General features: G+C 42.5%; 2 protein-coding genes across 4 annotated transcripts in view; one reads left to right on the plus strand and one right to left on the minus strand.

Moving 5' to 3' along the window:
* Positions 1-222: 222 nt before the first annotated feature.
* The window catches only part of Acp3 (acid phosphatase 3), a 29518-nt gene continuing 17738 nt past the window's right edge, over positions 223-12002 (minus strand). Inside the window, exons 9-11 of the mRNA XM_090323602.1 lie at positions 10677-10780; positions 8742-8911; positions 223-1063 (exon numbers count right to left, since the gene is read on the minus strand). Coding sequence (XP_090179728.1) covers positions 945-1063; positions 8742-8911; positions 10677-10780 — 393 coding nt within the window. The 3' untranslated portion in view covers positions 223-944. The remainder of the gene's footprint in view (positions 1064-8741; positions 8912-10676; positions 10781-12002) is intronic.
* Positions 4387-12002, plus strand: part of Cpne4 (copine 4) — a 263345-nt gene continuing 255729 nt past the window's right edge. For all 3 annotated transcript variants that reach the window (XM_090323595.1, XM_090323596.1, XM_090323597.1), the window contains exon 1: positions 4387-4502. The gene's annotated coding sequence lies outside the window, so the exon portion shown is untranslated. The remainder of the gene's footprint in view (positions 4503-12002) is intronic.

Below are 12002 nucleotides of genomic sequence, written 5' to 3' on the forward strand. Positions count from 1 at the left end.
CACACACACACACACACACACACACACACACACACACACACACACAAATTAGGTATGTTTGTGTCAATTAAAACACATTCACATTTCATCATAGCCATAAGCAGCTCTTATCAATATAAGATCTCATAATTTTTAAATAAAATAGAGTAGTACAAACTATATTAAAATCCAGTTCTAATCCTGGAGATCAGGAAAACAAAACAACAACAACAACAAAAAAAAACTGTGGCCACATGAAGTTTCTAGTTACTTCCCAGTATTGAAATTGTGGGGGAATGACCTGCAATAGACCAGTAAAAAAAAATGACCTGGGTATTACTGTTTCTCAGAACTAAGACCTCTTCTAGAGGTATTTCAAATATAAATGTATAAACGTGTGTGTGATGGACACACATACAGAAACTTCTTAACTATCAAACCCTAGGTAGAAATTGCTTTACAGAAGACACCTATGATTCTATGCTTCCTAAACTACTCAATAGCTAAAGAAAAAGTTTATTTATAGTGTCTTATTAGGCTTTCTCTTTAAGGACCTCCTTATAATGCTACTTCTAGCCTAACGTTCTCTGCTATCCATTCAGTCTTATCTAACCTAGATCTTTATGTCACTTTCTCACCTTTTCCTTCCCCCCCCAGAAAAAAAGACAGTGACATTTGGCTTCTTTCTCTCCGGACAACGTTCTAGCGGTTTGAAAAGTATGTGCTACCACCCAGTGATGAGAAGACCTAGCGCAGTAAGTACCCTGTGATGCTAAGTACTAAGTCCTGCCCTTGTCCCTGGCGGCTTACAAACTCACACTGGTGCTCCAGATAGGTCCACAAGAAAGGGGTGTAGGCAGACGATGCTCACGTCACAAAAGCCTGCCCTTTGAACACTCGGCATCACTTGGAGATGAGGTATCACCAGAGGTGACCCTGCTTGTCTGTTCTTGTCCAGCTGTAGTTTAGATGTTCCGATAGATGTCTCTCTGCCAGCAGGGCCCATGGCGGATGAGGATAAACAGTAGCAGCACAAGGACACCAGATACCAGGCAAAAGGCAATGGCAAGAATCACCCTTAGAACTGTGGAGAGACAAAGAGAGGCATTCATGTAACAAAAAGCAACACATTAAGATTATGAATCAGTGTTGAGTTTGGGGCTTAATTATAAATTCCAAAGTGATTTTTTTTGCCTTTTTTCCTTCCTTCCTTTCTTTTTTTGCCAGACCTAGAAACTAGGCACTCCTGCCCGCCCCCCTCTTTTTTTGTCAGTCATGGGGCTTGAACTCTGGGCCTGGGAGCTGTCCCTGAGCTCTTCAGTTCAAGGCTATCACTCTACCATTTGAACTACAGTACCACTTCCAGTTTTCTGGTGGTTAATTGGAGATAAGGGTCTCGTGGACTTCAGTGCTCAGGCCAGCTCTGAACCTTGATCCTCAGATCTCAGCCTCCTGAGTAGCTAGGATGATAGGTGTAAGCCACTGACACCTGGCAAATTACCAACTCTTAGTTCTGATGCCAGATGCTTCTTTGTAGCAATAAAATTCCAATATGAATACAGTTAAATTGCAGAGGACAGTATCATCGGATCTGCAGGTATTGTTAATGCCGAGATGTAAGAGATTATACAGAATTGAAGAAGAAAAGAAGAGAATGCAGGACAATGAGGATGGCTGATTCTAATGATTCTTATAAAGCTACTTTCATGTCTGAATTTCTAAACATAGAAATTGATTTTCTGTCTTTTTTTTTTCTCTTAATTGGCTGTATTGGGCTAGGATGTAGCTCAGTGGCAAAGCACTTGCCTAGAAAGTGCAACAACCTGAGTTCAATTCCCAGTGCCAAAACAGAAAGACAAAAAATATATATTGCAGCTGGGTGCCTATGGCTCACACCTGTCATCCTAGCTACTCAGGAGGCTGAGATAAGAGGATTGTGGTTCAAAGACAGCCTGAGCATAAAAGTCTGTGAAACTCTTATTTCCAATTAACCACCAGAAAACGAGAAGTGACACTGTGGCTTGAGTGGTAGAGTGCTAGCCTTGAGCTAAAGAGCTCAGGGACAGCACCTAGGCCCAGAGTTCAAGCTCCATGACTGACAAAAAATGTATTAAAATGTATTAAAATATATGTATATACATACACACATATAGCTGTGTTGTACTAACAGTTTTCCCTGTACTCTGTGCCTAACTCCTGTCCTTCCTTTTACCCTCCAAAGAGGCAGTGATCAGATAGCATGTGTGCCAGGCCAGCTCTGTTGGGTGCTGAATTTCTGTATCCTGTACCCCGAAAGACCTCAATGTATTATGCAGTGTGAGAACCACGTAGACAAGTAGGAGATCATGTGACTGATACTGAAGTGGAGGTGTAGCATATAGGCCCATTGGAACACAGGACAAGTTGCAATCCGTGGAGTGCATTCTGTTTGGAAGAGTTTGGGAAGTCTTCTGAGATTGACACTGGCCTTTAAGATGAATCAGATTTTTCCATCCAACAGTTTGGATATAAGGAGCATGGTGCTTGAGCTTCAGGGAGGTGAAATCGAGATGTGTGAATCAGGGCCAAGATATTTTGGTTTCTAGTTTCCATGGGGTAAATGGAAATGGCAAGCTCTTATTATGCAGGGATGTGTCTCAACCCATTCTACATTAAAAGAAGAAAAAAAAAGGCTCTGGAAAAGAGAAGATGGTAGAAATTTGGTAGGGAGCCATCAAAATATCATTCATAAGATACCAAGGGCTCTGAACTGGAGCTATAGACACAGAGAGAGGAATTTGTGAGCTCTCCTTGCACCAAAGATGACAGGCATTGGTGATAGGCTAGGTAAACTAATACATGAGACGCTGCAGTCTTGGCAAGCTCATGATTACTTGCTTGGGTGACTAAGAAGATGCTTAAGCTGTGAATTTGAGATTGGGACCCCACATACAAAAAAATTTACTCATTCTGGTAAGGGATAGTCCATAGCTAGCTAGGAAAAAAAAAACAGGCCTGTCTACTCAGATGTGGAAGTAAGGATTGTAGATTTAGAAGACAGATGCCTAAGTGGATAGCTCATGATTAGTGTGGCGTAAAGAAAACAAGCACAGGATCTGAGACATGATCAGAGGTTGTTGGAAGGTTTCTTTCCAAGAGAGGCTGGCTACAGAGTCTGAGAGAAAAAAAAAAGTTTAGGAAAATATTCTCTCTTTTTGGTCTATTTCTGTCTCTCTCTCTCTTGTATTCACGTGTGTGCACACACATATACACACATTTTTCTTTATGCTTATTAGAATGAAGAAGATGAAATGAAATCTGAAACTTGGGAACAATAAGAAAAAAAAAGGCCTTCTTATATAGTCTTGGAAAAGAATCCAATGAGTGTAAAGTGTATGTGTGTGTGTGTGTGTGTGTGTGTGTGTGTGAGAGAGAGAGAGAGAGAGAGAGAGAGACAGACCCACAGACAGACAGACAGACAGACAGAGACAGAGAGAGAGACAGAGAGATGGGACTTGAACTCAGGATTTAGAAGCTGTCCCTGAGCTTTTGTGCTAGCACTCTACCACTTTGAGCCACAGCTCTACATCTGGTTTGGGGGGTGGGGTGGGTAAGTAGAGATAAGAGTCTGCTGACTTTTCTGCCCTGGCTGGCTTCAAACTACAATCCTCAGATCTCAGCCTCTCCCGAGTAGCCAGGATGACAGGCATGAACCACCCGCACTTGGCTAATTGAGGGTATACTTATCAAGACCTGTCACAAGCCCTAGCTGAGGTTAGAATCAACTCTCACAGCTTGAAATGGCGGCAGTAGGCTCAGTCTTTTGTTTCTCTCAGCTTGACTTGTCAGACCACAATAGAAAAACTCTAGCCACTGATATGTCTCAGATTGGGTACTGGGGTAATGGGGCAGGGCTAGGGCTGGGTCACGATTAATGAAAGTCAGAGTTGCCTCCACTGAAGGCAGGAGTGGGAGTGAGAAGTGGATTGAGACATTAGAGTCAATCTCCAGATCTTGAATGATGAAATGTGTCCCAGAAAACTAAAGACAATGGCAATAAGGCAGAGCGAAAGGTGCTCTGCTCAGGTGCCCTCATCTTCAAGGGATGAGTGTTGCTGGAAGGCATTTTATTGAGTGTATGTATGAGTTAGTGTGTGTATTGCTGGAATTAAACCCAGGGCCTTGGGCTTGCTAGGCAAGTGATCTTCCACTGACCTACATTCCTATGGAGCAAGGTTTCTTAACAGAAATGGAGGAAACAAGACAAATGCCAACATTACTCTGCTGAAAGTAAATGTCAAGCGACACGTGCATTGGCAACATAAATACGTGAATATAGCTAGTTAATGGATCGTTACAGGGCATTCAATTTTGAAACTCATTCATAGTTTTATTTTCTCCCCCCTCTATTTATTGGACCAGCTGAGTTCTAGGTTTCTGATAAGTGGGCCCATCCTGGAGGAAGTCAGGCTGAATACAGAAAGATTCATCCATTTATTCCATCAGCTGGGTTCACAGGGAGAAAGCTCAGGAAGAAAGTCCATGTGAGTAAAACTTTGAAATTAAAGAAGCTTTGTTTTTAATTTTTTTTATTGTTTTCAAGAAATATAACATAGAATTTACACTTGTCATTTTCTAGCAAAGACTGTGGTTAATTGATAATGATCTGGTGGATTGGGTCTTATTGTACTAGCTGAAAATACTGATTTAGCTGTGGGCAAAATTTCCTGGGTGGAGCCAGGCACCAGTGGCTCATGTCTGTCATCCTAGCTACTCAGGAGGCTGAGATCTGAGGATTGTGGCTCAAAGCTAGCCTGGGCAGGAAAGTCTATGAGACTGTTATCTCCAATGAATCACCAGAAGACTGGAAGTGGCACTGTGGCTCAAACTGGTAGAGCACCAACCTTGAGCTGAAGAGCTCAGGGACAGCCATGAGTTCAAGCCCCATGTCCCCTTCCAACACACACAAATTTCCTGGGTGGAAATGAATTCAGGTGTAGGGTTCCCAAACATCTCAAATATACAGAACACATCCTATACTTAATGATTTTGCCTCAATTCCTGTATTGGTTTTGTTTGAACATGTAAATGTCCTATATTCTGCTTTTATGTGTGTGTATGTGTGCCTGTCCTGAAACTTGAACTCAGGACTTGGACACTGTCCTTGAGCTTTTTTCCCTTCAAATCTATCATTCTACCACTTAAGCCACAGCTCTACTTCTGGGTATGTTTTTGGGGGGGGTGTGTGTGTGTGTGTGTGTGTGTGTGTGTGTGTGTGTGTGTGTGTGTGTGTGTGTGTGTGTGTGTGTGTGTGTGTGTGTGTGTGTGTGTGTGTGTGTGTGTGTGTGTGTGTGTGTGTGTGTGTGTGTATGTGTGTGTTTGGTGATTCATTGAAGATAAGGGTCTCATGGATTTTCCTGCCTGGTCCAGCTTTGAGCAATCCTCATATCTCAGACTACAGAGTAGTTAGGATTACAGGCGTGAGCCACCAACATCCAGCTGCACTCTACTTTTTCAAAAATTACAGTTCTCAAGCTGGAACCATTTCTCAACTTTCTATGGGATTCATGGGTTTTTATTTTCTAACTTTGGTGGCCTTCATAAGAAGTCACTCGGCCCCACCTTCCATGCTTCTACTTGCTCTGTAGTATCCAAGGGTAAGTTCCCAGTGTGACAGTCCTTCCCAACACTGGATGACAATCTGCCTTCATGCAATTTTTTCATGTGCTGCCTCTTGAATCACTATCGAAGACAGTACTGAACAAATTAGCCCCTTTTCCTTAAAAACATTAGCACAAAGAATTCATTTTATAGCAGGATAGCCTTATAACATAGGCTAAGCTTCCTCTGAGCTAAAAACACTGATACGCTGGTAGGCTGAACCTAGAAATAAACAAAGCTTGATTATATACCATTTAGATATGGAGTTGCTGATGTTGGTGATGGTGTGTGTGTGTGTGTGCATGTGTGTGCATGCCAGTATTGAGGCTAAGTCAGGGCCTCATGCGATCACTTTTTTGCCACTTGAGCCACACCTCCTCCTTCTTATTCCTCTTCTTCTTTCCTTTTCTTTCCTTTTCTTTCTTCTCCTTCTCCTTCTCCTTCTTCTCCTTCTTCTCCTTCTCCTCCTCCTTCTCCTCCATCTCCTCCTCCTCCTCCTCCTCCTCCTCCTCCTCCTTCTTCTTCTTCTTCTTCTTCTTCTTCTTCTTCTTCTTCCTCGCCTTCTTCTTGTTCTTCTTCTTCTTGTTCTTCTTATTCTGTTTTGCTAGTTAACTCATGAATTTTCCTGCTCTCAGGCTGGCTTCATGATCCTCCAAACTCCGCCTCCTTAGTAGCTAGGATGTAGGCACAAGCCACCAGTGCCACAGTTGTTATAGGTGTTTTGAGGAAAAGAATTCTGTAAACACACTATGATCAGATTTAGCAAGAGGAAGTGAATAATTGCGGGGCAGGGAATGAAGGAGAGAATCCTAGGTGATATCATATTACTGTTAACCTAATGGCTGGCATAGGCACTTTTTTTTTTTTTTTTTGCCAGTCCTGGGCTTGAGCACAGGGCCTGAGCACTGTCCTTGGACTTTCTCAAGGCTAGAGCTCTACCACTTGAGCCTCAGCACCACTTCCGGCTTTTTTCTATGTATGTGGTACCGAGGAATCGAACCCGGGTCTTCATGCATGCTAGGCAAGCACTTTAACCACTAGGCCAAACTCCCGGCCCCATGGCATAGGCACTTTTACGTATTGAGGATACATAAATCCTTGCGCTTATAGAACTGAGTTTTATCAGAGATGGCCCCTTGAGAACAACCTGTGGGAGTTGCTCTGGAGTCCAATTTTCTCCTCAGTAACTGCCCCCTACCATTCCCAGCTCCAAGTCGCTAGGAGCAGGGACAAGGTAGCCAAGGTAGCACACTCTTGCAAACATCTGTCCAACCCGATTCTGCACAGGGACATTATTTCCTGCTATAGAAAGCCTTTTCAAAATGTCCTGATTTCTTGCCTTCTTCCTTCTGAATGGGGGGGAAGAGGATGGAAGGGACTCTTGTTCCCATAGCAACCAGAGTAATCAGAAGAGGAAATAATCCCTGGTCATTCCATGTAATGTGTATCTCTTTACTTCCTTCCTACTTCCTGAGAGTGATTTATTAAAAAACCTTCTTAAGTAGACATGGCAGAATCATCTGAAGCTTAGTTTGGATCACAAGTAGTGAAATCCAGACTATATTTTCAATGTAAAATGTTCACTTAAGCCAATCAAATCATTTTACTTTGTTTGGACATCCCCTCCCAATACATTAGAACAAACACCCCAGTATAAAAAAAGAGGACCCCTGCAATCTGCCTGCAGGAATTTTATTCTAATTAAATACATATACACACACACACTTCTCAGAATTCATTATTTACATTTGGCCCACTGCTAGAGGAAAGTTACAAGCATAGACAGTGGCCCCCAGAACAAACATTTTACATGGGAAAGAGAACACCAGGAAGCCACCTTATCAATCAGTCCAGGTCTTGTGTTTGTCAATCATCTGATGACTAACCAGGAGAGGGAATGGTTTTTCCTTAGATTCTAGCATCCAGCAGAAACTGTCTCATCATTATCCATCATGGAAATATGGCATGGTTTCTCTAAATGGGTTCGCCTGCTGTGTAGCGGATCTGTAGTGTTATGGGAACACTGAATTCTTCTTAAAGAGTGAACAGTTTCAGTAGACCTGGGAGTTTTAATTAGGGGTTTCTAAAGACGCCAGAATCAAAAGGCTTTTTGTCCTCTGAACAGATTTCACTACCCTCTTCCTCCACATTCTCAATATTCCAGTAGGTTTCCACCTTCAGAGCACTTAGCACACCTTGCATTTCTAAGTTCCTTAGAACTTAGGAGTATAATGACATGTTATGTCCACTCTTGAATGAATTCTAGAATCCATTCAAGAAAATCTCTTGTTATTGGAACTTCAAGAGATGCCTTGTCCACTTCCCCCCTCTGGTACCTTTATTCTTCTCTTCAGATTATCTATTTACTATGATAGATATGGGATTCCAGAGCTTGTTGTCTACATGTCTGACACACATCAAAGCTTCCTGGAAAGCTGGAACCCCTTCATTTGGGTTCCACCAAGGGCACACAAACGTTCAAAGGACACCAAAAGGCTTCCACCCCCCCCCCACTCCAGTTCTGCTACCCTGAATATTTTAGCACAAATATCAGAACAGCCAGGTTCTCAGTGTAGAAAACATCACTGCTTCTCATCATTTTGCTTTTCCTTCAGAGAGGGCAAGGGCTGATGGGTAAGCTGGCCCATAGCTGGCTAGCCTAGGATTGCAGGACTTCACTGCTGCCTCTCACTTACCCTTGTAGGTGTTGCCTGAAATCTGTTCCTCTTCCACCTTTGCAGCATAGCCTCATCCAATCACTTTCAAGCAAAACCTGAGAGGCCTTAAACAATAGAGTCCTGCATGGCCAATCATATTGCTCAGGTGGCCCTCCATAAACTTTGACCCTTTAATCTTCTCCCTGATTCCATTTGGGTACCGATATGTCGTTTTACATCAACACTGAAAATAAAACCCATGCTGGGGTTTATAAAAAGTAGCAGCAGGGCTAGGCAGAGAGGTAGAGAATTGCTTGCAATTTGGGGGTGGGAGGGTCTCATCACTCCAAACTCATCTCCTAAGCTGGGGATAATGGCTAACATACATTCTCAACCACTCCCCCCACCCCAAAGAAGGGCATCCAGTTCTCCCTCCACAGAGCTAATCCAAGAAGTCTTCAGTACCTTGGTGGTTGCTTGTGGTCATACACTCTGTGGCCCAGTCTTGGGGGATCACAGGGTTAACCAGCTCTTCGAACTTCTCCAGAGGACAGCTCTGAGTGCACCCAGGCAGCATGAGGGGGTAGGGTTCGTGCTGTGTCTCATTCCGGTAGTACATCTCCACGAAGTACTCCCTGCCAGGGAGAGGTAGAGGTGGGGGGGGGGGAAGCTGTTAGTCCAGTGATATTGGATCTCATCTTACCTTGACTGTGTCACATGTCAATGGAAGCACTTGAGGAAGGAGCTGTGGGACCCAAGAGATTGTGAACAACTTAGATGGGGGTGGGGGGGGAGGTGAGGGACTAGGGATACTGAGGCAGGTAGGAGAGATTTGGTGGGTTGATTCGTTAGGGACATAGGAAGTGGGGATCTAGTTCCTTCATTGGAGAAGAAAGTGAAATAAGATGCTTAGTAGAAACAGTTGGATGTGACTTTGAAGAGTCTTTAAAAAAAATAGCATGTTAATTGTACGAGGGGGAATTCATTGTGACATTCTAAATGCATGTATAGTATACCCTGATCAAACTCACCTTCTCTATCATTCTCTTCCAACCCCTCTTCTTTCTAGAACAATTTCAGCAGCTTTCATTTAAATAAAAACTAGTTAAGCTTGAATATTCAATACCTGTTAACATAAATGCTATTGAACATTTCTGGCCATGTTTATTCTCTTTCACTCTCTCCATTTGCCTTCCTCCTTTTCTCTGATTCCCACTCATCACAGATCCTGTCTTACTTTCTGTCATTAACTTGTTTTGGTTTGTAATAATTGTATTAAGGTTTTTCAGACGTGTATATATTACATATCACATTGCTTTTTATGGACCTGTCCAAGCAAAGTGACTGAAGCAGTAATTATATCACAAACAAACAAGCTCAGAACTGGATGGATTCATTGCTAAACTCTGTCTTTTGAAGAAAAATATAAATATAAGTATCTCTCAAATCCATTCATGAAAGGGAAGGAACACTATCTAACTCATCCTATGAAGTCAGTATTATAGTTATTCCAAAATCAGACAGAGACAGAGAACATGAAAAGATTTGGGATGCCAAAATTGGTATCGGTGTAACAAGAGATACTTTGATACACTACTTCTTGTTTCTGATGTGCCCACACCAAAAGATTACTATGTTCTGGTAAACCAGGACACTGGGACTTCTCCAACTTTTGACATTTCTGGTGAGGCTAAGCTAGTCACTGGGGGAAGAATCACATCAAACCAGTCAGAAATTGTGCTTTAAGAATCCTGACTGGTAGGTATGACTCATCAGGAGCTACCTGGGGTGGCGGGGGAGGGAGGTTGAAGCCTTCCATTGAAGCACTATCATTACAACCACAACAGCAAGCAACTTCATTTTCTCTTTCTCTTGACATCTTCTACCAGGTAGTTCTTTTTTTTTTTTTTTTTTTTTTTTTTGGCTCGTAAGAGAATAACGTAATGTCTGTATATTCCTTAGAATGACTCTTTTTTTTTGGCCAGTTCTAGGGTTTAAACTCGAGGCCTGGGCACTGTCCCTGAGATTCTTTTGCTCAAGGCTAGTGCTCTACCACTTGAGCCACAGAGCCACTTCCAGCTTTTTCTGTTCACTGAGGAATCGAACCCAGGGTTTCATGCATGCTAGGCAGGCACTCTACCACTAAGCCACATATTTTTTAATGTATTTTCATTTAATCACTGAGAATGGTCTCTTTACATTTTTTCCTCTATTGAATTGCACGGGTGTTGTGACTTAGGAATACACATGCACAGTAAAACACTGCAAACAAAACAAAGTAAAAAGGGCAAAGGTCCTGTTCCCATCATTCTTCCATCTGAGTAACACCAAGCCACAGACAGACAGACATACAGAGGACAGAAAGACATGCCAACAACAGTGCTCTTGTCAGCCACTTACCCCTTCTCCAGGTACAATTCCATCAAGTGGCAGGAAGCATAGGGAGGAAGGATTCCGTTGTAGACATCTAGCGCCATCTGTAGGCCACTCACAGTGGTGTCATGCTACAGAGATTCAAAAGGAAATCTTTTTTTTTCAAGGTCACCTCTGGTTCTCATTTACATTCAGACTTGTAGAGCCACCAGAATAGACTTCATTCGAGTACATTATCAGTGACTTCATAAGTAAGACCAGGTAATTTTGCTTGAGCATCTAATGTGTGCTAGACGGTTAGGTCTCTACATGTTTTATGTCTGAATGAAGATGCTGAGACACAGAAATTACATAACTTAGTGCCATTAAACCCTCCATAGAATAAACTTGAATCGAGTCTTCTGCATTTAACAGTAAATCTCTGTCTTTGCTGATTTTATTGTTTTTCATTAAATGTTTAAGATGATTTAGAACGTGTTAGTGCTAAATTATATTTTTCTGTGGGTTAGGGTCACCTTTGATTTTGCAGGGGGAAGGGGAGTGTTGAGGTTTGAACTCAAGGCCTTGTGCTAGCACTCTACCACTTAAACCCCCACTCCCACACCTCATCCCTTTTTGCTGTAGTTTATTTTTCAGGTATAGTCTCTGCTTTTTGTCTATGGCCAGCTTTGAACCACAGTCCTCCCATCTTTACTTTGGTATAGCTGGGATTACAGAGGTATGCCACCACACTCAGCTTAAGTTTTAAAGTTATGTGAGACCATAGGAAGCCATGCATGTTTAGGGAAGTTTAGATGTAAGGCAGTTGAGAGTGCAGAATGATTCATAAAAAAAATAAAGAGTGCATGGGTATTCTTAAGTCACTTCTGCCCAAGAGTGGACAGAAGCTGGGTTGGGACGGTGTTTGTTTTCAGTTCCTTTTGGGGTACAGAGGAGCTATCTCACTGTCCACATCTTATATAAAATAGGGCTAACATTTGACTGCCTAAATCACTTGGCTGTATACATATAGTCCAGAGGAACTAGAACCAGGCTAAGAAGAAAAGAGATAGAAGGTATGACTTGGAGAACTCACACAATCAGTTCAAAAACAATTTTTTTGTGTGTGGGGGGGTCATGGGGCTTGAACTCAGCCTGTGAACTGTCCCAGAGCTCTTCAGCTCAAGGCTACCTCCTTACCCTTGAGCCAAGTCCTATTTCCCATTTTCTAGAGGCTAATTGGAGTAAGAGACTCAGGTGTCATCCCTAGGTACTCAGGAGACTGAGACCTGAGGCTTGTGATTCAAATCCAGCCCGGGGAAGGAAAGTCTCTGAGACTCTCATCTCCATTGAATAGTTTTTTTTTTTTAAAGC

The sequence above is a fragment of the Megascapheus bottae genome, chromosome 32, assembly GCF_031878675.1.
Source record: "Megascapheus bottae isolate mThoBot1 chromosome 32, mThoBot2.hap1, whole genome shotgun sequence".
Lineage (NCBI taxonomy): Eukaryota > Metazoa > Chordata > Mammalia > Rodentia > Geomyidae > Megascapheus > Megascapheus bottae.